This window comes from Brachyhypopomus gauderio, chromosome 12, assembly GCF_052324685.1.
Source record: "Brachyhypopomus gauderio isolate BG-103 chromosome 12, BGAUD_0.2, whole genome shotgun sequence".
Taxonomy (NCBI): Eukaryota; Metazoa; Chordata; class Actinopteri; order Gymnotiformes; family Hypopomidae; genus Brachyhypopomus; species Brachyhypopomus gauderio.
In genome coordinates, this window is record NC_135222.1 from 16,358,158 (window position 1) to 16,384,872 (window position 26,715).

The window sequence follows — 26,715 nt, forward strand, 5'->3', positions numbered from 1 at the left end:
GAGTCGCGGTCTGAACCCCGCAACACTGCAGACCCGCAGCACTGTAGACCTGCAACACTGCAGACCTGCAGCACTGTAGACCTGCAACACCGCAGACCTCCAAAACTGTAGACCTGCAAAAATGCAGACCTGCAATACTGTAGACCCTGCAACACTGTGGGCAGAACAGCAGACAGAACTAATGAACAGACTCACTGTGCTGAAGATCAAGGCCCTGCAGACTGACGGATCAGATTTTAATGAAGAGTCACTCAAGGTCTGTAAAATCATTAGTTACTACTGCCCAGTCAAGACAATGAGAGAGCTAACCGATCCCTCATAGGATAGACATGACAGAGGGTGACAACGTCATGAAAACGCAGCTCCAAAAAAAATGCAATTGTCTCACTGATAAAGGTCATTATGTTCAATCACTGAATGCGATATATGAACAGTGATGTGATGTAGAAATTAGCAGAATACAAATAGAATTTGTTATCTGCTTCTGAGGAGTATTTGAAATACTCAAATACTTTATGGTTTGAGCTTTTTGATCTAAGACAGGGCTATAATATACAGATGAATTATTACTAATTGAGGTTCCAAAGCCCTTCTCTTAAAAAAATCTGCCCTGGAGACATTGCGCATTGGTACCCATGTCACTATGAAACTGTGACTATGTCTTTGGTGTGCTAGAAGGCTCAGAGTAGGTGAGGGGAATATAAAAAACACTTCTGAAAGGACAGCTAGCCTCTTGGGCTTCTTGGGCATCTCGGGCCTCTTGGGCCTTGAAAAGGCACTGCATGGATGGAGGTGACACTCCACTGACCGTGTGACCACTTCAGTGTCCACATTTTACTGTTATATTGTGGATTTTTGAAGTGCATTGCCTGTTCAAAGACAATCTGCCACTTTTACAACTTTTACTCCTTTGTGCCAGGGTGATTATTGAAATGAAAGAAAAGCATATTTGATGATTAGGAGCAAAACATTTGAATAAAAACAATAAAGTCCAATAACAAAGATGAACTCAAGAGTGAAACAACCAGCAGGTTCAGAGTTGTAAATTCACTTCACTTTACAAATAAACATTTACAGCATTCTGCAAAAATGAAACAAATAAAGAAAAATGTCTCTCATTTCTCTGGCATTAAAACCTCACTGTTCCTCTAAACAGACTGCCGTTCCTCTTCTCACATGGTCCATAATGCTTCTTTCATAGACTGGCAGTGTAAAGAATCTCAGGCCTCATCTAGCACCTATTTGCCAAGTCTCGTTCTGCACATTCGCGGTGTAGCTGGGCTTCATGTGGAAATGACATGATGCCAGATATAGCAGGTGAATCAGACTCGCAGATAAGAATCACTGACAAGTACAGCATTGGAGCTGACAGTAGATGCATCAGCTCTGGTGTACGAGTCCATCCCAGGGCTTTTATACTGGCTGTGATTCCCCCTTGCCGGTGGGTGAGCACGTGTCGAACAGGCTCAGGGACTGCAGCAGAAAGCCACAATACCTGCAGTGCACTGGGATCCTTATCCTTATAGGTTATCTGAGTATATATATATATATATATATATATATATATATATATATATATATACACAGTGGGGAAAATAAGTATTTAGTCAGTCACCAATTGTGCAAGTTCTCCCACTTAAAAAGATGAGAGAGGCCGGTAAATTGACATCATAGGTAGACCTCAACTATGAGAGACAAAATGTGAAAAAAAAATTGAGAAAATCATTTTGTCTGACTTTTAAAGAATTTATTTGCAAATAATGGTGGAAAATAAGTATTTGGTCACCTACAAACAAGCACGATTTCTGGCTGTCACAGACCTGTAACTTCTTTTTTAAGAGGCTCCTCTTTCCCCCACTCATTTTTTTGTGTTTTTCTATATCTGGGTCTTACAGGGTTAATGGCACCTGTTTGAAGTTGTTAACAGTATAAAAGTAGACGTTAAGTAGACAAACCACATAAGTCTCACGTGATTACGAGACGAGCCACAGGTGAGACGCATGATCACAAGACATAACCGCACCCACCATGGACGTAATTTTGATTTCAAAAGTGGGGGGGACATGGATTCGTCGCTATTTAAATATTTGGTTTTAACCGTAAAAACTGGGGGGGACCAAATCCGGCTTTTGAAAAAGTGGGGGGGACATGTTCCCCCCCCCAAAATTACGTCCGTGGCACCCACGGAGATACACAGACTAGGAGACATAGACGACGTAAACACACGCCCAAAAGGGAGGGGCCGGGGTCCTCAACGTGACAGAGAGAGAGAGAGAGAGAGAGAGAGAGAGAGAGAGAGAGAGAGAGAGAGAGAGAGAGAGAGAGAGAGAGAGAGAGAGAGAGTGAGTGTATAATGGAAACATGCTGCATGCTGGCACCCGATAATAAAGTGACCAGATGGCTAACAGTTGTGTTAATGATATTGCAGCTAATAGAAATACTTATCATCTCTATTTTGAAAGTGATATTGCTGTAATTAGCATTTCATAATGGCACATCAAATAGGGGTAGTGATTAGTTGACAGGATCATGGTAAAAGGATAATGCATATTTTGGGGTCTGTGTGTGTGTGTGTGTGTGTGTGTGTGTGTGTGTGTGTGTGTGTGTGTGTGTGTGTGTGTGTGTGTGGAGGAGGAGGATTTAAGTAAATCATCTTATTCACTGATTTACTCCAAACATAAAGTCCTGTCCCAGGTTGAAACCTCAGTACATCACCTCACCATCAAACATTACATATTTAGATTAGAAAAGCATGTTCATCTGAGGTCTGAGCTTTGTGTCAATGTAGCTGTAAGACATTTGTATTGGTGTATGGCTGCAAGGACCCATGTTTAACAAGTTGCCTGTTTGGGATTAATGTTTATGGCTGCCTTGACTTACCTTAATCATTGTAAGAAAACACATTTCCTGAATGTTAGGAAAAAAGAGGTTTTGGTTTGATAGACTATAGGGTTTATCTTTTGCAAGTTTCATTGATTTGGGTTTTGGGGTTCATATTTTAAGGTTAAGACTTAAGAGTCTTATATAATATCCTTATATAATATCCTGCAATTTCAATTCAGTTTAATTTAGGATAATTATTTCCTGTGGACACATAGTGGTAAAAAGACACAGGTACATGTATTGTCCACCGGATTTGGCAATGAATGATAGATGAATCTGTGAATGGATATGTTGTCTCACACACCTTATAAAAGTTATAGCAGTTGTGGTTGGGATTGGTGAGGTTTAGGATTGGGTATACACCTTTAGAATTAGGGGTTATATTTTGGCGTAATGCAGTAGTTTTTCTCCTGGCTTTAGAATTACATGTATTACAGAATTTACAGAATTACATCACAGACTTACTGAGAGTGGTTGATGAGGTTTAGGTGTGTAGGGTTCATGTCAGATATTGGTTGGTGATGTTTATGTTTGTAGGGTTCATGTCAGGTATTGGTTGGTGAGGTTTAGGTGTATAAGGTTTATGTCAGGGACTGGTTGGTGAAGTTTAGGTGTGTAGGGTTCCTGTCAGGGATTGGCTCAACTCACCTTCAGGAAGTTGAGGTTGCGGTTGTGCTCAATGCTGGTGATCTCCAGATTGCCCATCACCACCTCACAGTTCTCGTAGAACTTACGCAGAGTGTGGTAGTGCTGGTCCAGATCTGACAGAGTGCTGAGCTTGTTATCAGTACCAGGGCACACTGCAAAACAGACAGACGGGACATTCATGTCAATCAGTGGAGGTGAGGGGAATACAAACAGCACATCAGCTGGCCTCTCAAGTCTTGGCAAGAGTGATACAGACAGATGTGACACTCCACAGACAGATGTGACATTCCACAGACAGAGGTGACACTCCACAGACAGAGATGACACTCCAACAATGGAGGTGACACTCCACAGACAGAGGTGACACTCCACAGACAGAGATGACACTCCAACAATAGAGGTGACACTCCACAGACAGATGTGACACTTCACATACATACAGATGTGACACTCCACCAATGGAGGTGATACTCCATGGACAGAGGTCACTCTCCACAGAGGTCACACTCCTGTGACAGTGGTTTTGCTTTACAAATACACCTTGAACTTTGGCAGTGAAAATTTCCACAGTAAGGCTGACTACAATAAGCCATGAGCTCTTTCATCTGATATTTGTGCCGCTGTGGGTTGGGTATTTTGATGTACTACTCTGTGTATGATGTATGTTATAACAGTGTATGATGTATAACAATGTATGGTGTATGTTATAATAGTGTATGATGTATGTTCAGTGTTGTATAAAATATTAGAGACCCATACTTGAGTAAAAGTACAAGTACTCTATCAAAAAATTGACTCGAGTAGAAGTTGAAGTGTTCTTGAAACTTTACTTAAGTAGAAGTACAGAAGTATTCAGCATTTTTTGTACTTAAGTATTGCAAGTAGTTTATTCTAAAATGTATTACTCAAGTACTGAAAGTAAAAAGTACAAGTATTGTGTTTTTAATTAATTAAAGAAAGCCGTCAACGTTTGATTATCAAATGTTTTTATATATCTCTTACAAATCAAAGATGTCAAAGACCACAAACACTGGCCCCCTACTGGTCGCCCCCATCTACAGCAGCAGCTCGTCCTGTGGGTGTGGCGTTGTGTTCATCCCTCAGGTGGGCGGAGCCCGTGATCCGTCTCACCTGAGGGTCGTTTGTTCGTCTATATATGTCTTGTCTTTGTATCAGTTGACTGCTGGTTATTATATCCTTAATTCGGATCAGTTCACGGGTTTTGGTTTGCGCACTTTACATATTAAACCATCCTATTTCCCTGAGACTTGGCGTGATCGCTTCCATTTATTTTCGCTCACCCTACCCGTCACACACTGTATGTTCTGTATGTACAAACAAGTAGCAACTTAAACACTTCATACACTTAACACTTAACACTTCATACACAAAAAAACAGATAACCTATGTCCCGCTATGTCATAGGTTTGATGCAGAAGTACAAGTTCGACTTAATTTAGCTGAGAAAACGAGGTGTATTTTGGACGTAAAATCCATTCGTCAGATTCTAAGGGTGAGCCTACTGCCCTGTGTTTACCCCTAATAAATGCCCTTACCCTATAAAAACACTACACTATAAAAATGGGCACATGATTAGTCAGCATGAAAAGAGACACGGCTTACTGTTGCTAAAAACACAACATCGCCTTTATGACTGCCAACTAATGTTAAGTGAATACTGCAGCACGTCATAAACATAATTAGGTTAGTTAGCAAAGATATATTCTGTGCGTTATATTTATAACTTACATTGATGTGTTTCTTCAAGTTCGAAGGTGAATTTTTGAAGGCCAATTTTTCACCCTCTTTAGGGAGGCAGAGATGGCACTTCATCCTATAGGAATTTACTTTCAATCCAGCAAACGTAAACACTGTCTCTAGGTAGGGCCAGGGTGGTCTCCTTCCTCACCCTCACGATCACTCGATGTTGAATGTGTAGAAGGTGCCAATATATGTACATTAAAACTCCAACAAGCTTATTATGCAGCACTTATGCTGCTCTTCTGCTGTTACCAAACACGGTACCATCTCTTTTAATGAGATAAAAAGCGAATTATTTGGAATAATTTTGAGTATATGTGTATTTGTATAAATATGTAAATTAAGCTGAAGGTGCTACAAAATACTGAAAATTTACCTTCAAAGTGCCCGCACAAAAATTGAGAGGTGCACGTCCTCGCGACGCGACCGCACGCGTGGCCAACGCGCATGGGCGGAGCCACCGCGATTGCGTCATTTTGCCGCGCGGACCCTTGCGCCAGTCACGACGTGTCAAGTGAACCTAGATTACGAAGCTCAAGTGTTCAGTGAAGGCAGCAACAGAGTAAACGAGACGCGACCGGAGCATGCGCAGTTTTCTCATAAGACAGCCTGATCGCTTGACCCGGTGACAGCGCCAGCTAACATGTTTATAATTGTAACGGGAGTAACTATACAGCACGTAAAAAATTTATTGGAGTAAAAGTATTAAACTGATGGAAAATATGTAGTGAAGTAAAAGTGGAAGTAGGAGAAAAAAATAATACTCCAGTAAAGTACAGATACAGCATTTTAGTACTTAAGTACAGTAGTGAAGTAGTTCTACTTCGTTACTATACAACTCTGTGTATGTTATAATGGTATATGATACACCCATCCCAGCAAAATAACCACCACTATCCCAGTATTTCATTCTCATACCAGTCTAATGGCCCATCAGACAAACAAATATCTGGTCAATTGTGTTCTGGTGATGTGAGACTGTCAAAAAGCAGCAAAGACTGCCTGGTAAATTGTGCATATTTAATTTTGAACCAAACATCTAAATTATGCATTATGAATATATGAATTAGGTATTATTTTTCCTAAGGAACTTTCTATGGCTTGTGCAAAGAAAGCGTGTCTAGCATACTTGTGGGCCAATAAGATCTGCCCCATGTTAATCAAACAAAATAAGAAAGCAAACTGACTGTGATCTTTAGAGTTGTCCTGACTTAATCATAACACAAAAACAGGGCTTTTGATAAGATTTAGGTCCATACATAGGTTTCATAAATACAGGTTTATATTTTTGGTTTGATTATGTTTAGGTTTATAAATAAGGTTACATTTGGGTTTGGGGGGGATAAATTCAAGTGCTTTCAATTTAGCTTTCAAAAATTGTTACCATAATGGACAAATAGTGGCAAAAAGAGAAAGAACCCAAAGTGTATAACCACATAAAACTCACTACCCAGAACAGTGTGATTCAAAATACTTTATGGTACATAATATAGAGGCTACTGTTGCAGGTTTCCTGAACTGTATGGCATTATCGAAGCACCAGTCTTGATTAAGAGATAGGTTGCTACTGGGATCACTGCAAATCGTTCTACAGTAACAACAGTGAACACACGGGCACAGTGAACTCAAAGGCACCATGTAATATGTGCCTGTAACATTCTAATACTGCTAAGCTTAGTAGAGTCTCAGAACATGAGGACTTCGGAACATGAACTGTGTACTGGTTAAGAGTTAGAGTTGTCCTGGTAGACCAGTAGATGCACAATGCCTGGTTTGACTCACATGTTCTCTCTTTTTTTCTTTTAGCTTTATTTGTGGGTTTATTTATTATTTACTTGTAGGATTTGTAGAATTTAAGGGTACAGCATGATCGATTCACTTTCACATTGCAGTTGGTGAGGTTTAGGTCTGACAATGTACGGTTCGTGTCAGGGATTATCAAGACTGACCTTCAGGAAGTTGAGGTGTGCTCGGCAGTTCTGCTGTGTAGCTACCACAATAGGGACTTAACAGTTATACCTGGAAACACTGAAACCAGTCAATCCTACACCACCTAAGGCGTTACTGTTGATGCTTTCATGACGACACCTTAATTAAGCTTTATTTATAAGTTCATAAAACTTTGAACATATGCTCAGGGGGTCACTATTAAATACAAGTATTAAAGTGTGTGTGTGTGTGTGTGTGTGTGTGTGTGTGTGTGTGTGTGTGTGTGTGTTCTGGAATGGTGGAGAGGGAAAGAGATTGAAGGCAAGGTCATCAGGGCAGGTGTTCACATGAGCAGATACCACCCTCCTGAGACCCCTGAAATGAGTGACAGACTTGACATGTAATTAAACCACTTCTCCACCAATCAAATACCTCTTCTCCATGTTACCCCAAAACAGAATTTGCCAGGGTACGTTCCTCCATTTACAACATTGTATACAAAAATATGTGTGCATGAGATTTTGTACTCTGTACTCACTGTTCTTTTGTGTGTGTGTGTGTGTGTGTGTGTGTGTGTGCGCGCGCGCATGTGTGTACATACCCAACAGCCCCTTCTATGCATCATCTGGTAGCTGTCCTTGCAGATGTAACCAGACCAGCGTGCTGCAGTGTTTTTCTCTATGGTTGTAACTACATCACAGCCCTTGCTAAAGTCTAATTCCAGCAGACGGACAGCATAGACATGACTAAACAAAGTTAAAGGACAATGTGAAATGCTGACTGAGATTATACACAAATATCACCGAATGTCCTTCTTAAGCAATTTTGTTTTGCTAATAAGAATCATGGACAGGTAACTAGCTAATCATCTATAGCAAACATTGCAGGATTCCATAAACTGAAACAGCTGTAGGCACTTATGTAGTCCATTTAAATATGTAGTCAGGCACCTTCTTTTGGGTTCCAGTGAAGCTGAAGTATCACATGACAGGGGACAGTATCACATTATTTACCTCATTACCCATTGTTGCTTAGCCATTGCACACACTCCTGCTTACATTTTACTCCCAAGCCAGGAGACAGCAGAGAAGAACTAGATGTGTTCTTCAGATAACCCTCAAGAATCTTCAAGAATCAACATGTACAATGTAAACAAATTTGGTTCTGAAAACATAGCCTAGCTTTAGCTTACTTCTGTTCTTCAAAACTCAAATCAGTAATAATTAGTTTTAAAGGTTAGAAGAAGGAGCCATCTTTGTGACAATCCAAAGAATGTGAGTCACAACCATTCATGTAAAGTCCTATTGGCATTAATGTTGGTGCAGTGGCAGGGAGCAGTGTTAAAACCCAAGAGCAAGGATCTTGTATGAGGCTGCTGAACCACGATGAGTGGTAAGTCTTACACACTGCCCCAGTGTTGTCTGTTATTTCCAGTCCTGCTTTGTCATCAAGTATGAAAAGGTAATGAGAGGGTCACGTTGAGGACTGAGGTGGGGTGGCAATTACACTGAATACATCCAAGAAACATCTTGAAACAAGAATGGATGGTTAAGTCAAATATAATTATTTACCAGAAATAATCCCATGAGATGATAACTGCTCTAGAGGGTCCTCAAAAATGAATTCCAATCAAGCACCAAGCAGTGTATTTACTATTCAAGCATGCAGGAGAAAGTTCACACATATCACATTCCCTGTCTCCAAACGTACCTGATACAGAGCACATGTCTCCGCCAAGAATGTTCTCGGGTAAATGCACAATGTGACGCGTTGTGGAGGAGGCAGGCACAACGACGATCGTAGTGGAACATATAATTTATTAGGACACAAAACGGAAAGCCCAGCACAGACAGTGTAAGCACTGCTCACACAGGCATGAACTTTAGACAAAGACGAGCACACGACACTGCGCGAACGCACATTAAATAGGTGATTTACACAGACCCACGTGACCTCGAGACAAGGCACAGGTGTAACTAACGAATACGCTCACACCCACACCCACGGAAGTACAAACATGGACATAACGACACGCAGACAACGTAACGGCACGCCCACAGGGAAGGGTCCGGAGCTGTTCCGTAACAGAACCCCCCACCAGGGGCTCGCTACTCCCGGAGCGTCCTGCGCAGCTGGAAAGCCCCGAACCAACACCGACGGGCAGGTCCGGAGCCGCCGGGATCACGAGCCTCCGAGAGCAGTCACCCCCGACGGCGGGAACCGCCGCGAACAGCCCTAGCACACCCTCCCTGGGAAGACAGGGGAGAAAACATTAAACACGGGCACAAGCACAAACACGCACACAGGAACATGAAACACAAGAGGCACGAACGGGAAAAGGAAATTAGGGAGACACACGGGGATAGACAAACATATAGGGACTGGCAGCCATGGCGTAGCTCCGGCTGCTTGCCATGGTGCAAGCGGAGGCGCGGTCCCTTCTGGGGGCGCAGACGCAGCGGGCGGTACAGGCGGCGGAGTCCCTCCGTTCTTAGGGTTGCGACTCCGCGCGCGCGTTGCGCTGCTCGGGACTCCCACTGGCCGTGCTCCCGGTGGTCTCCCTCGGGGAGCTTCGCCCCTCCTTCTGGGCGCGGCCGGAGTCCTGACTTTGTGCCGCGTGCTGGCTGGTGTCCGCGGCGACTCCAAGGGCGCTCGGTGCACCCATCTCGGACCGCCGGCTACACCAGGACCCCTACGCGCTCCTGGGGATGCAGTCGCCTCACCCCCTGACGTCTCCATCTCCTCCTCGCTCTCGGAGATGCTCCGGCCAAGCGACATGGGCTCCTCCGGGATCGGGCAGCGGGAGCAGTCCATACTGCTTCCCTCTGAGGTGCCCCGAGGAAAGTCCTTTGCGGACTGCACGGTGCCGTCCGAGCACCGAGCTTCGCTCATGTCCTCCTCTCCATCTTTGTCCGGCTCCGACGGCGAAGAGCAAAGGGACGGAGGGCGGTTAACGTCGTCTTCCTCCCCGTAGTATACGGTAGGTGCCGTGTAGATGGAAGGGGGAGGGCTGACGACGTCCTCCGTACCGGAATCCGAACGGACGGATGAGGGCAGACGGGCTTCCTCCCCTCCCTCACTGTAGTACACCATCGGAGCAGAGTAAACGGAAGGGGGTGGGCTGACCTCCTCCTCCCTCTCACCAGAGCGCTCGGTGAATGCCGGGTGGACCGACGGGATGGGGCTGTCCGCTTCTTCCTCAGGCTTTTCCTCTTCCGACTTCTGGGGAGCCGCAGACTTGGGGGAAGGGCAGCTGTCTTCGCCCTCACTCCCCTCCTCCACGGACTCACCGCTCCCGAACTCCTCCTCGGGAGTTGTCATGACGAGTGAGCCCACGCTCACGTACAGCGGCGCATCCGACTCCTCTTCGGGGTCTTCACTCCCGGACTCGTGTTCGGGAGGGGTGAGGGCGATGGCGCCTACACCCACCACTAGGGGCTCCCCATATTCCTCCTCTGGGAGAGCCAGGGCTGGAGCGTAGGGGCTCTCGCTCCAGAACCTCGTGGCGGCCAGGCGGAAGCATTCCGCTCCTTTCTCCTCCTGGGTCGCCTGGGCTTTGCGCAGCAGGCTCGCGCATACCGGGTCCTGCAGCATCTCCGGTTCTTGCACCTCGGGACGACGCGCCGGGGAAGAGACGTGACGGCGCTTTGCCTTCTTCTTTCCCTTCTTGCGCGTGGAGGTGTACCCTGGCATCTTATGGCTCGTCTTTATGTAACGTGTTGTGGAGGAGGCAGGCACAACGACGATCGTAGTGGAACATATAATTTATTAGGACACAAAACGGAAAGCCCAGCATAGACAATGTAAGCACTGCTCACACAGGCATGAACTTTAGACAAAGACGAGCACACGATACTGCGCGAACGCACATTAAATAGGTGATTTACACAGACCCACGTGACCTCGAGACAAGGCACAGGTGTAACTAACGAACACGCTCACAGACAACCCACACCCACGGAAGTACAAACATGGACATAACGACACGCAGACAACGTAACGGCACGCCCACAGGGAAGGGTCCGGAGCTGTTCCGTAACACACAATGGTTTCATGTAATAGGTTTAAATATTATAATAGCTGAATAATGCTCAGACATGTTTATCCAGTAGCAATCTTGGAAGATAGATATTTTGATCCTGCCATGGCCATCAGACCATGTGCGAAATGCCTCTTTCATCCCACGTGTGTCGACTTCCTCCAGTTTGCCATAGCTGAACATTCTTGGTTTTCCTGTGTGGGCATGTCCGCCATGATCCCAAGTAGGAACCTTCACACATATTCAGTTCCATGAGCTCAATAAATACATAGAGGGTGAACGTGCGAAATGCTCATGAGAAGACTGACAATCGCATACCGTAAAACCATGTGTCAAATCCTCAGAAAACACATAGAATAGATACATACGCAAATCAGTGTTCAGCACCCCAGCCGCAGCACTTGCAAGAAAAGCGCCGATGTCGGCAGTAATTTTTAAAAGGTCGCCTCAAGAGCATCTTTTGTCGTACGTGAGGTCTGCAATGAGGAGCTCACTTACCATAATTCAGCATGCACAATGCTAAATCAAATTTGGCTCAGGCATGCTGTCAAATCTCAATTTTTTGTTCGCTCATTCTTTAAGACAGAAATGATTTACAGTCAGATACCATAACCAGGTATTTTTTGACAGGAAAGGACAAGCTACAAAGCTTTTTGAAGTCAAGTTCAAATACCTATGCGTCCTACTACTGTGCAAGACTGTGCAAGTGCTTATTCTGTTTCCCTCTACAATAAGGTCCTCCTATAAACTGAATGAGTTCAAGAAGTCCTTCTACAAATATATGGATCCATATGGAGTGTGAAAAAGCGCTTCAATGCAGAATGAATGTCCCAGAATTCACATGACACGTCTGAAATAAGAATACAAAAATCTGAGTGCATGTGATGTTAATGATATTTGTATGATCACTTCAGAGCCCAAGACTAGACATGTTAGAATAGCAAGTACAGTCCATTGACATATTTGGCATTCAACAAGTTTTGGCACATTTCTAAGTAGTTCCGAGTGTCACTCTGCTAAACTACCATCAAGCTCACACTATTAAATGTGACATTTGTTCCAGGGTATTATGCATTTGTGAATATAAATGCCATTCTATTTCGGAAGTTATGGGCCTGACTCTGGTGCCTGGCCTCTGTTGGTAGATGGAAATGCTCTGAGCTAACTGAATGATTGTTAGTCTGCCAAACTGCTCAGTATTTGAGAAATGGTTATTGCAGAGAGAGGCAGTAATGAACTCAATGGGGTAAAATGAATTCCCCATCAAGATTCTAACCTGTCCTCGCCACCTTTCACTATGTGGAAATAAAGACCCAAGCCTTCACCATATGTGCAGAAAGGTAGAGAAGGAATGATAACAAGGGCATATCAATGAGAGCATATAACATTCTGCAACACGTGCTTGCTAGTTTAGCATAAATGATACATTTCAATTAATTGCTGCTTATCACAGAGCTGTAATTAACCCCTGTGCTTTGTTCCATTGATATCAGGATAGGTCTTCGCAGGTGCTCATTGGAGCAGCTCCTATCTAGTTCAACAGGTCCTATCTAGTGGCACCCAGGAGAGACATGGTTCCTCCGAAGATTCTTCCCTGTGCATCTCAGAGAACAGACAGCGGTTACTTTTGCTGTGCAGTCTTTGAGTATGGCTGTAGGTGTAGGATGGGTGAAACAAATCCCTCTCTGAGACACAAGTGTGTGAGGAAGGGCCTCACATAAAACAAGGTGGAAGCTGAAAGACATCCCAAGGGCCCAACATTCCTCTCAAACATCTTATTCAGACGTGACAAGCATGACAACAGATCGTGACGTGATAGAATCATCTCAAGAAGCTACTTAAAAATTGTTCACTTGCATAGCACACATTGAAGGCAAAAGGTTTGCCTAAAAATGTATGCATTACTTTCTGTTTTAACAGCCAGTTATGTCTGAACATAGATTAAACTATACTGATTTATCAGTTAGGGACATAAGACATGTCTTATTTCTCAGTGACAGAACCTTAAAGTGATAAAGGCCTGTGAATTAGATACCAATGAATAAATGTCCGTTTTTGGTGAGCGTGTTTTGATCTACCTACTGGCCTCTGTGCTTAGAACAAGCTTGACCTGTGAGTGCACACAAAACTCCTCAGAGAGCACAATTAGGATTCACCATTGCACTCCAACTCAGAGCAGAATCGATGTCATCCTGGGAACAGCTGTTGTACATCTCCAGCATAAACACGCCAGCTCAAACCGGAATGGCCCAAGTGCCAAATTGTTTTGGGGTGGATGATTCGCCTAGCTTACATTTTAGTGCTTTGTAGTAACGTACATAAACTTTTATATTATACTCCATACTGACGTTTAGATGATGACTAAATGATCATTGCTAACTCAAAAAATTAAAGTGTTTATTATGAGTCACAGCAGGAAGCTATAATGCAAACGTGATGGAAACGAGAAAATTAGAGATACACTCAGTTCACTCAGACAGTTCATATCCACTTACTTATTCACAGAGACCTTCACTACGATAACCTTTATAAATTGTGCTGGGAACCTTTCCATTTAGCTATTCCTCGAGAACAAACAAGCAAAGAAACAAGGTCAAAACAAACAAACAAACAAACCATCACTCGTGTCACAGTACGTCAAAACTGGATGGAGAAACTTTCCTAAATTACTTTTCCTTGTTACCTATCGACTGTTAAGTGGCAAGAATGCAAACTTCCGCCTCGGCAATCATGGCTTCCAGGTGAAGTCAGCAGGAAGGAGTAATTGCACTGGGTGTTGCAACTCCCAGAGCTGTACTGTGAACTCATGGCAGCGCTGTCAGAGTCTCCACTGGGAGATAGGTGAGAGAGAGAGAGAGAGAGAGAGAGAGAGAGAGAGAGAGAGAGAGAGAGAGAGAGAGAGAGAGAGAGAGAGAGAGAGAGAGAGAGAGAGAGAGAGAGAGAGAGAGAGAGAGAGAGAGTGTGTGTGTGTGTATGCGTGCGTGCGTGCATGTGTGTGTGTGTGCATGTGTGTGTGTGTGCATGTGTGTGCATGTGTGTGTGCACGTATGTGTGTGTCACACAAGTGTCAATGTTTGACAGCTTTGGGTCATGTCCATTAGTGTCTAATAGAAAACATCATATTCTTTGCGGTGTTTTCCTGACATGATCCCCCAGCACAATGATGTAGGATCACATCTGCTGATTGCTTTTTGATGACGCTCATGATGGAGTAAGGGTTAACCTCCACCTCTACCTCCACCCGTGGACCTCAGATCATGACTGTATTAACCCGATGGGCCTTCAAGGCTGCAACACAGACTCCTCCCTCAACTGGAAAACAGATTGGCTATTTCAGATTTTCAACATTTCTGCAGGAAGTTTGAAATTTTGAAGGTGGTGTGACTGTATTAGAAGGTAAGGTGACTGTATTAGAAGGTAGTGTGACTGTATTAGAAGGTAAGGTGACTGTATTAGAAGGTAAGGTGACTGTATTAGAAGGTAGTGTGACTGTATTAGAAGGTAAGGTGACTGTATTAGAAGGTAGTGTGACTGTATTAGAAGGTAGTGTGACTGTATTAGAAGGTAAGGTGACTGTATTAGAAGGTAGTGTGACTGTATTAGAAGGTAGTGTGACTGTATTAGAAGGTAAGGTGACTGTATTAGAAGGTAGTGTGACTGTATTAGAAGGTAGTGTGACTGTATTAGAAGGTAGGGTGACCACATGTCTTCTTTTTCTTGGATCACTTTTTGGGGTCCAAAAAATTGGCCAAGATTTGAAAAATATCTACAATGTCTGGGATTTGGCATTGCTTTCACGATGACATTTTTGCTTCTGCAGTAGTCATATGCTCAAATATAAATACACACACCTGTATATGTGCGAGTTGCAAAGGAATTTAACACAAACTAGCCTCCTGACACTCACCACCTAAACTCCAACTAAATTACTCTTGTAAATGTAAGTCTAATTAAACATGAAATTTAAAACAGATCGAATTCTAATGTGAGTAGTTTGTGTTGAGTCTCTGTATTAGATTAGTCCCCACACTTGACTGCAGCACATCTGCCTTGTTAAAATGGCACTTTTATATCTAAAATAAATGTTATACTGGCCACATCAGAACTACGGACAATAGTTTAGTCAAGCACTGGATTTTATCACAAGCAATTTTAATTTATTCTGTGAGCATGACAATAAATTATCTTTTACTTTGTACTAGTACATTATACATAACATTTTTATTTGTATGGACCAGCTGAATGGTGAGAAATTACACTGGCTATCCATATAGGCTCTGAACGGATTTGATATTGGCTCCGTCAGTAAGTGAATAAATTGGTTAAAAGGGATTATGAATGTGTAATTAACTACACGTGTATTCAGGGCAAAAGCCGTGAGCCAGATCAACCCGTTCATGCTGTTCGTAGAAATTCTAGTGACAAAGTCCAGAGGCTCCTTAGTTTCTGACTTTTCAATCTTAACAGACACACGTTCTCTTCAGCTACAAGATCTGCACCAGATGTGAAGCTTGACAGATGTCTGTGGAAACTTTAGTGCCAGAGGTGCCCTGTTGCTATTTTCTGTTCTCTCTGTGTGTACAGTAGAGGGGTGGAAAAAAGAGAGAGAAAGAGAGAGAGAGAAAGAGAGAGAGAGAGACAGAGAGACAGAGAGAGAGAGAGAGACAGAGAGAGAGAGAGACAGAGAGAGACTGAGTAATTGAAGGATTAATTCATTGCATGCATTTATATTAATTGGTAGTAATTTAATCAGTTATTGAGATAATCAGATTAACAGTGTTAGAATTATCCAGCCGAGGCAGATTAACTGAAGATGAAAATAAAAGACCGCAGTCTTCTGCACTCTAGCAGAGTAAAATATCCTGCATTGTACTTTACAGAGAGCTGCTAAATACATTTGATACAGACCTGAAATTGTAGGTGTTATGTGACTGAGACCGTCTCTCTGACTTGAGTTGGAGTGCAGTCACTAGATGCATGATCAAGCCAGCACTGACGTAACAAAAGAGGGCTCCTTTGAGCTAAAAACATGATATGGTCTTGAAAAGAAAATGTGACTTATTGACATACTGCATTTTACTCAGCTGTCTAAAAATACCAAGCTATTTTTCTGTAGTTCGTTTCCTGCTCTCTTCGTGTTATGAAATGCAAGAACGTTCTAGACTGTAGGCTGAAGGGCCTGAAGGAGCTCTGGCTTACATTTTACTGGAATGATGTGGAGATGTGAGAGGGGCTTTAATTGGCCTAGCCTGAGGGAGGGAAAGGCCCCACTCTGATTGGTTGTACTCATATCCCGATATGTGGCATAAAAACGCAACAGAGTATTTATATGCTAAGATATTTCTGTATTCTAAACTTGCCCTGTTGAATTCTTATGTCATAAATGAGTAGTAAAAGTGCTTTTCATCAGTTGCTGCAGTTACATGAAATTGTTGTGTGGGCTTTACAGCAATACATACAGAATTATTTCCAGATTAACTTTCTAGGCAGTTTGTGTTGTTTCAACATAAAGAACGCTATTAGGAAAAAGAGAAAGGGGGAGAGAGAGAGAGAGAGAGAGAGAGAGAGAGAGAGAGAGAGAGAGAGAGAGAGAGAGTCTATAATCAAGACAGAGGAATAGTGTTCAGTCCATGAAGAAGAGGCAGCATTACACTTTATGCAAATGTCTCTCATTTGAGTGTGAGTATGTGAGGGTGAATCAGAGGACTGGGACTGATCCTGCCTGAGGCAAAGTGGATTAAAGTATACTCTCACTGCTGATGCATTAGTCCTTCTGGATTTTTTTTTTATGGTTCTTGGTTCATTTTGTATTTAAACCACACTGGATTCACTTTCCCTAAACTGAGCACCAAATACACAGCTTGAAACAAACAAACAAATAAAATAGTTTGGGCTTGTCTAGTCAACAAGTGTCAGTTTTGCTTTCTCTGTAAATGTTGTTATTGTCTACACTCCCTTTTCTTAATACAAAAACACATCCAGCTGCTACATTTAACAGTGGACAGCACAGGAAGCTAACAGGATTAGCTGCTTTGAACAATTCTAGCATCTGGGACTGAACCATTCACCAAATGGCTATTGAGATGCAAAGGATGAAGGTTGCCCATGGATGAAAAAGGATGAAAAGCAGTGTGTCTAAGGGTCTCGAAGAATGAAGATGTGCACAGTAGTAAGTGGGGTGAGTACAGGGCACTGAGGGGCAACAATGTGCTTTAATGAGGAGAAAACCTTCAAACTGGGGCAGTATCACTGTAGCAACTGGATACAAAAGGTGGTTTTTAAAGAAGAGCTGTGAAACCCAGACATTTCTTGGTGGGGGCAGGGCTGTTTGGGCGAAGAGTTCAGGCTGTATCTCTGAATGCTTCAGGGGCACAGGAACATATTATGGAGAAGAATGCTGAGAGTGTTACTACGAAAGTCCTGGAAATGTGGCATGTACCATGACAGGCAACATCGGTTACAGTGGCGCCTAGTACCGGAGATGTGCATGCTGTGAGCCAGCTTTGGCAGATCTCTACCCAGTGGAATTCTGGGTACGACTTACAGTAGCTTGAGGAGATGGCAACCAGGAGCACAGGACCCCGAAGAACATAGGTATCGCAACTACTGCCTAACTTAATTGAAAAGAAAAAAGCAAGTTGTCCTCAAAATTTTGACAGGAACTATATATATAGGCTAGAAGGTAGGCTATATCTAGAAGGTAGGTTATATCTAGAAGGTAGGTTATATCTAGGAGGGATGTTATATCTAGGGGGGAGGGATTTTATCAAGGAAGTTTCAGGGTGTCAGATATTTTAGGGCATTTTTCCCCTCCCTTTTCTTTAGATGCACCATAATTTTTAATCTGCATCCATGATTTTTAACATGTGGTTTTGTTGAAAAACCCAGTGCTGGTGTTGTTATAAGCATTAATGTGTCAGTTTATAATCAATGCCATAAGCATTAATGTGTCAGTTTATTACACGAGTAAAACGAGTAAACATTGAATAAACAGATGCAGTTAAGCTCCTGAAAATGGTATGACACTAAACAATTGTATAAGTATATGGCCCCATCATTTCTGTGTATGTGTGCATGATTTCACCATTAAAGAGATGATGCAGTTGTCTGATACCGAAGATGATTTGCAAATGCTTTTCTGGGAGTAGAGAAATGTAACTTACTGGCTGCTTGACCAGCCTGAGGTGGTGCTTGCAGAGAAAAGCTGATCCCTGATTTGCTGAGGGCAGCCTCAAAGCTAGTGGCTTCAGTTCGGATTTCCAACCAAATGGTTCCTGGTCACTTTTGCAGATTTTCCTGACAGCGTGGCATGGAAGCCTCATTTTGGGACAGGCAACGATGCGAGAGACCCAGTGTGACCCAAAGGCCATGACACAGGAGACTACACAGGAGTCTTACACAGTTTAATGCTGCAGGACTGATGTAGCCTTTTAAGAAGGCCAGAGGAAATATTCCTCTGTTGTGCTGATGCCGTCCCTTTGTCCAGAAATGCCTGTTTGGGCCTCTGGACCCTCTGAGGTTTTCGGTCGTATGGCTTGTCTCAGCACTGAAGGCACAGACAGTGTAGAGGAGTCAGTGACCAGTAACACGACCCACACAGCCAAGGTTAAAGTCAGCCGATTAGGTTTTAGCACTGATTTCAACCTTTAAACTTCACTGTGTGGTGATTCTTAAGTTCAGGACCGGGGTGGTAATAAATACAATAAAGGACCACTTTGTGCGAGACATACAGAGACCCAACTATGCTCCTCTCCATATAAACAACAGAAGAGGTTCTGGCCCTGAGCCTGGTCACTCGGAGGTGTTACAATTACATTCTTCAACTTGGAATGTTGCTAGAATAGCTGGTTTAATTCAAGATGAAACTGGATGAAGAAATAAAAAGACAGCTATATTTCTCTGATAAAGTGGTTTGGGGACATTTATGCATACATGTGTGTATACTTATTTCCAGGTATGTATCTCCAGGAATGTGTTTGCAGTGTTTTTAAATAGGAAAACAGAGTCAAGCACAGGAAACATCCTGTTTCAGAAGAATGTGCAACGTTCTAAGAATGTGCGATACCTAAGTGTTGTGTTAAAAATGGCCACCACCAAATTATTTAAAAGTCCAATGCAGTTTCCAATGTAAAAAATCAGACAGAGCTGAGACTACGGACGATTGGGGGAAGGAAAAAAAAGACCATTTGTCACTGAAGGTTCAAGTGTCTCATTTCAAAAATACAAGGGTGGACTTCCAGCTGTGTTTCGTGTCATGTCATGGTGTACTAGAACACCCTACCTATCCACACCGGCCTTCTAAAAATGTCTGTCCATGATGGACTTATGATAGACTCTTCCTCTGTCACAAAGCACATGGACACACCACTACCAAGGCTAACTCCCCAGGTGGAACAACGTTTTGTTGCTTCTGTCTAAAAAGTATCCTTGTTCCCACGTGTAGTCCCTTCTTCATCTGGAGTCACTCACAGAAGACTGAGAATGGCTGACCTAGTGTCTCTGTAACCACCTTCTCCTCAGGGGCTTCAGGGAAGGTCTGCAGGGCACTGCTTCCTTCTCACCTCGAACCACTTTAACAGCTTATGGACTTTGTGCCTCACTCATTCCTCCTGATTCACACTCCCTCACAGTCTCCCTCTATCACTCCCTCTGATGCACACACACACAGACACACATGTTGTAACATACCAAGACAGGCTAGACGCATGCAGACAGTAAATGGGGTTTTACTGATGAACGTAGTCAGGTAGAGGCGAGAGGCAAAACCAAGAAAAGCAGTAAGTGGCAAAAAACGCAATCCACAAAATCAGAGTAAGGAGGCACAGGCAAAAAGTTGAAAAATCCAAAAGTCAAACCAAGGCACAGACAGTAGTAGACGAACTACACAAACTGCATACTTGAGTTAAAATACAGATACCCAAGGTAAAACATTACTCCAGTAGTCCTCTCTTTATTCCTCTTGAGTAAAAGTATTGCCCTTCAAATGTACTTTGAAGCCTCTAATACTGAGTACCATTCTTTGCACGTAAAACTTGTTAGAATTTGTTTTCTAACGTAGTGCTATGTTCAAATTTTTATTATTTCACAATATCAAAGCATTTAGGTAGCTGGAAGCTTCAAATACTTTGAACTATGGTAAAACAAATAACTATATAGCTAGCTACCTGCGTTGCTATGACAGTTATTGGTTGTGTACTAGCAAAAGCCTACTTAGCTAGCAAGCTAACGAACCATGTATACAATGCTAATGAACGACTTATTTTAACATACACCAAGAAACGGTTTCCTGCAAGATATTGTTAGATTTCTAATTAAGGTCAATGACCAGTATGCCTAGGAAAAAAGCTTACCTCTACGCGTTTCCTTAGATTACATGGGGAATTCTTATAAGAATAAATCTTATGGGTCTGAGACAGGCAGAGAAGGCACTTGAAAACAATATATTTTTTTCAACTGCTTAGAAATTTTACTCAGATAAGGCCATAGGTTTGGGGGCGAGTTACAGGTTCTTTCCCATTTTTATGGATATTGTCATGGTGGGACTCCGGTACAAATCATCTGATTATTAACACCTGTATGTTATCAGTGTGCACCCCTTCATATCCCCACAGGTCGTGCAGTCCAGTGCTGCACATTCATTGAGGACATCGCGTCTCCAACGGAGCTGCACACTTCTTCCTTCTTTATTTTTCGTTTGTTCATTGCTCCTTTGAGCTTGTGCATTTTTGCTTTGCTGCTTTGCTACGTGCTCGTTACGAATCTTTTGTCATGGATAATAAAAACCCTGACATGCAACCATTGCCTCCGGCCGCCTCTATACCCCCGTCACAGATATATTCTCCAGAAATGCCATACTGTTGACTTTGAACCATATCATTATTGGTGTGCTTGCTTCATGCTTCTAACTTTGATGTGAAACTACAGATTTCAAATAATGTAGTGGAATAAAACGTAAAATATTTGACTTTGAAATGTAGTGGAGTTAAAGTAAAAACTTACAAAATGGAAATACTTGAGTAAATTAAAGAAACACAAAAGATGTACTCAAGTACAGTAACACATTTAATTTACTTTGTTACTTTCTACCAATGGGCACAGATAAACCCAACAGGGGCAGGGAAAAACAGGAACAGAATGCTTATTAATTCCTTTTCCATATTAGAAAACTTTGTGTTTGGGAGAATGTGTTTCAATATACAATGTACTGAACTACTAGATATCGTCTGATAAGTGTCACTGACAAAGTTCCAGTGAAAGTATGAAATATGAAATACACACACAATTCTCACAAACAGTTAGTCCTTTGCTCTCTTTCAAAAACACTTATGTGTGACAGGTGCATTAAAGAGCCTGATCACTTCTAACGGATGCCAGATGTGGGTGTAGAACACACCTTAAGAAAATGAAGAAAATGAGAGGAAGAACAGCAGCTCCACCATCCTGCTACGTAAATGAGAACAAGAACAACAGCTCCACCATCCTGCTACGTAAATGAGAACAAGAACAGCAGCTCCACCATCCTGCTACGTAAATGAGAACAAGAACAACAGCTCCACCATTCTGCTACGTAAATGAGAACAAGAACAACAGCTCCACCATTCTGCTACGTAAATGAGAACAAGAACAACAGCTCCACCATTCTGCTACAGTAACGTGAACAAGAACAGCAGCTCCTCCATCCTGCTACATAAACGAGAATAAGAACAGCAGCTCCACCATACTAGTACGTGAATGAAAAAAAGAACAGCAGCTACACCATCGTGCTAGGTAAACGAGATCAAGAACAGCAGCTCCACCATCCTGCTACGTTAACGAGATCAAGAACAGCAGCTCCACCATCCTGCTACGTTAACGAGACCAAGAACAACAGCTCCACCATACTACTACGCGAACGAAAAAAGAAGAAATGCATCACCATTTGTGGTGCCAGCGTGCCTCATGGCGTGAGCCTGGGTGTGTGTAACGGAGTGATGCAGTGACAGACACATCTGTTCTTCTTCTGGTGAAGCAGTTTATAATATCTGGTACAGATACCAGCCTTCTGGACAGCTTTTTACTTATCAGATTGTTTGTTTCTCTGCCTGTCTGTCTGTAGAAAACTTATAGAGTCTCATAATTCCTTCTAAGGAGATGCTGGAACTGCTAGATTGTGGCAGAGCTAAAACAGCTCACTGTGAAAGTATGTAAAGTACATAGTGTAGTTATTCTTCATTATAATACAGCCACAGTGAAGAAGAATATAGTAACTAAGGTTCACCGATATGCTCTTTAACTCATTCTTAATGTCATCATTATGTCATCCTCACTGCACACTTGAGCAAATCAGTGCTTTAAAGTGCTTAGGGCTTTGACTACTCAACATGTCACAGCTAGGGTTGCCACCTAGGTCTGACAAAAAACAAGGACACTGTCATACTGACACAGGGCGGCGAGTGTAATCTGTTGACTGGGGGGGGTGCCGGCGAACGTAAAATGATACCGCAGGGTTTAAAATGGACACAGCTAGAAAAAAAACAGATTTAAAGTGTGCAGAAACAGTCTGAATCGTGGTTTGAACTAACCTAGTTTTTTTTGCCGGGACAGAATATTAAAAAGAAGAAAAACCGGGACAAACCGACAGCCCGGTAAAACCGGGACAAGCATGTGAAAACCGGGACAGGTGGCAACACTAGTCACAGCCCTTTAAAAGTTCACATATTTTTGGCTAGCTACATGCTAAGTTAAACTCATGCACTGAAAAGAAATTCGGAGCCCTTTTGGGGGGGGGGTGGGTTGGGGGGGGTGGTTAGGTCTGGGCATTGGTGTAGATATCAGTGGTGTACTTGGCCCATCAAAAGTCCCATATGCTGACAGAGAGCAGCAGGGGAGAGACTGGCACATTGAGATCAGCTACAGGGGAGAGACTGGCATAGCAAGCTCATATACAGGGAAGAGACTAGAACTGGGGAATCAGCTGCAGGGGAGAGATTGGCGCATTGATATCAGCTGCAGGGGGGAGACTGGCACATTGATATCAGCTGCAGGGGGGAGATTGGCACATTGAAATCAGCTGCAGGGGAGAGACTGGCACAAAGAGATCAGCCGTGGGAGTAAGGCACTATGAGCAGTAAACACTCTGTCAGCAGAGATGAGGATTAATAGGAAGATCACTCTTGGATTCACTACTGCGTGCTCTGGCCAGGACAGGATAAACACACAGAGCGGAAAACCAGCAGAGATGATGTAACCATATTATCATTAGACATGAGCTTCTGTTCACCTCTATATGGCCAGGTCACTTGTCAGAGAACATGCTGTCTCGTGCTGTTTACCGATAAAAGCAAAGAAAGACAACAATCAAGGGAATGTAAATGTGAACACTTGAAGAATTTTAAGGTTTATGTAAATGTCTCCATCCATGTGGATGTGGAGAATGAAAATATGGAGAAAGAAAAAGAGCAAATTACTAAAGCTGTAAAATACACCATGTCACAGAACATATTTTGCATAGTGTGTATGCAAAGAAGCTCTCTCTCTCTCTCTCTCTCTCTCTCTCTCTCTCTCTCTGTGTATAAGCCTTTCTGTGTTCACTGAAACAGACATGTGTACACACACCATGGTGAAACAATTATTATGCCTGAATAAAATAAGTCAAAATAACTCATTTTGTGTTTCTTTTTTGAATGTGCTTGATAATAAAATTTAAATTGCATCAATGCAATCAAATAAATGCTATAAATCATAATTTAAGGTTACAAAATAGAAGTTGGACTATTTATTTAAAATCTGCTGAAGCCTTACTTTTTCCTCATCATCCTGATGCATCTTCCAAACCATAAAACCGAACATTCTTGCAAATTCAGAGGGAAGCTGTTTATTCAGTTCTGTCCCCTTATGTGTTTCCTTGCTCGCCACCTCCTGTTGAGGAAGCCTTCAAAGCTTATTTTTTCCTTGATGGCAATGAAAGAGCAACTCACCCCTGACTGGAGACAGGAGAGCATTTGAAGGCAGCCCCTCCCCCGATCATCAGTAATGACCCTGCTGGGTGACCCAGTCTTCTCCCAACTGTACACTTAATAGGCTGCTTGATGCCTTCCCACAGCTAGCATCGATTCCAGACTGTGATATTACCTCGTCACTAACAGAAGCAGATCAGGCAGTATCCATTGCCAAGATGAGCTCACTGTCAACAGAACAATGACCACTTTATTGGTGTTTCTTATTACACAGTGGCTCCTTCCTTACACTGCAGTTAATAGCACTAGTTCACCACTGGCTAGCCAGCATTGGCACTCACAGTACAGTTTATGATTTGCCTAATTTCTGAACTGAGCAAGAACGTTTCGATTGCTGTGCCATTGGAATTGCTGTCTCTCGTCCTCTCTGCGGGTTTGGTCGTGTAACCTTCAAGCCAAAATACGTGCTGAAATCCTGAGCGCTGTGCCCCTGGGCAGTGACTACGCATAAAAATTCCCACTTAAGGGAAAACGAAGCCCCCAGTAAATTACCCCAAACAGAGACGTGTCACGGCAAACATGCCCCAAAAGACAGCAGATGAAACAAGCGCCAAGGTGGAACTGGGTCTTGTGCGTTGAGTGACCATCGAGAACGCTGACCTTCACTTCCCTTTGAGAGCAGTGTAAGTGTGAAGCATCAGAGCCCTTCACTGATTATCACCTATCACTCCCTCCAAGCACTGGCATCAGCCCAGCACCCACCATCCGCCTGGAAGCACAGAGATGCCTTCACTCATGTTTCTGGCTGGAAAGTCAGAGCAGATCGTTTTGAGTGCGAACGCGGCTCCATCTGCTCGTGTGGCCGACAGCGACGGCCTCCACTTCCATGAAAGCCCATTTTAATTATGCAATCAAATCTCTAGCACATCCTAGTCCTCTGCCCACAGCTGACCCTGGGCCAGCAGCACGTTCTCTTGCACAACATGGTCCTGTGCCCACAGCTGACCCCGGGCCAGCGGCGCGATCGTTTTCACTTAGCGTGTCCGCCAAATTCGATGGCACGCCTCGCGGCATCGCTGCCTGCAAAATCCTGTTGTACATTATGGAGGCAGGCCGGCACATGGTGCCGTGGGAAACCTTGCTCTGCTGGCAAGCTGCTGGTTGACCATGAAACTGAGTTAGGAACAAGTGGCTCCATCCTCCCTCAGAATGTCTGCCTCCGTGGGGCGTTATGAGAGCCAGGGCGGCCGGCACTTGGCGCCGGTGCCTTCCTTGTGCCTCGCAGGCATGCCGTGCTGTCATCCGGTGAGAGCAAACGGCTCTTTAATTTCTCCCATTACAATTTTCACTTAATGATGAAATGGGCCTCATCTGTGGTGAATTTATTTAGTTGCATGTCTTAATCGTGTTTGTCAGAAACTGGGATGATGGTACCTACAGGGTATTTTTTGGGTTGACTCCATATAAGATTTTTAAGCTGAAATAAACTTTAATAAAGAAACATTAATCTTTTGTAATTAGATTTGCTTGTTCTTCAGGACAAACAACAACAGGTTGTTTGTTCTTTATCCCGCAATTCAAGGTGGAGCTAAGCTACTAAAAATGCCACTTTAACCCTGTAGATGGCAGCACGTAATCAAGTTTGACTTTTCCCTAGATAAAAATGCATTAAAATAAAAAACAATGGCAGGCTACAGGCATGTGTACAAGTTCACCGGGAGCCCTTGGCTAACTATGTATCTGATGGTGGTGTGTAGATAACACACAGAACCCTGTGCAGCACTAGGAGACCTGGATGATACAGGACTCTGCTCTCCTCTGCTGGAGGAGATGTTGGGAATCATTCATTTCAGCATGGGTAGCATGGCTTTACATGGGTCACATGACACACTCCAAACCAACATGGCAGGCTCCCTTAAGATGGAATGACAGTATGCACAAGCTCAAAGTACATTTTCCAAAAGTAACAGTGATCAGATAACACATCTTCTAATATTTTTATCTCTGTTGTAAATTTTAGAGCGCTCATTTTCCGTGCCAGTTACATGACCCACATTGGCAGCATGATGTCGAACTCCATCCAGCGTGGCTGTGGACCAGTGAAAGCAACGAGAACAGGAGCGCGGCACCTGATTGGCTAGCGGCCCTTCCACTACCCACGAGCAGCAGGAGCAGCTTGGATGGCAGCGGGGTGGGGGAGGGGTGGGTGGCGCGCGGCACCGTGCCCCATGCCAACTGCGGGCAGCGCTGGCACACAGCATGCCCACCTGCTCGCCATCTCTCTCCCCCTCTGCGCCAACGCACCACGGAGAGGCACAGCTCTGATTTGCCTGCCTGACTGCACGACAGTCCAGGTCAGAGTGATTTCTACCTGAGGAGAGGGAGGGGGGAGTGGGTTGTAGGGCTGTAGCAATTGTGGTGTAACAGTGAGTTAGTGAGAATGTGGTGTACTTCTCTGTCACAGAGTTGTGTACTACTGCATCACAGTGTTGTGTACTGTTGTGTTTTAAGTCACAGTTT

General features: G+C 43.5%; 1 protein-coding gene across 5 annotated transcripts in view; it reads right to left on the minus strand.

Annotated features, from left to right (window-relative positions):
* Positions 1–26,715, minus strand: part of LOC143527925 (receptor tyrosine-protein kinase erbB-4-like) — a 160,039-nt gene that overhangs the window by 76,136 nt on the left and 57,188 nt on the right. For 4 of the 5 annotated variants that reach the window (XR_013134305.1, XR_013134306.1, XM_077023307.1 and 1 more), the window contains exon 2: positions 3,532–3,683. Coding sequence is in view for 3 of the 5 variants with exons in the window: in XM_077023307.1 (XP_076879422.1) it covers positions 3,532–3,683 (152 nt within the window). In the remaining 2 variants the exon portion in view is untranslated. Of the gene's footprint in view, positions 1–3,531; positions 3,684–24,216; positions 24,322–26,715 lie in introns of those variants that run through there. The other variant, XM_077023308.1, reaches the window with a different exon arrangement.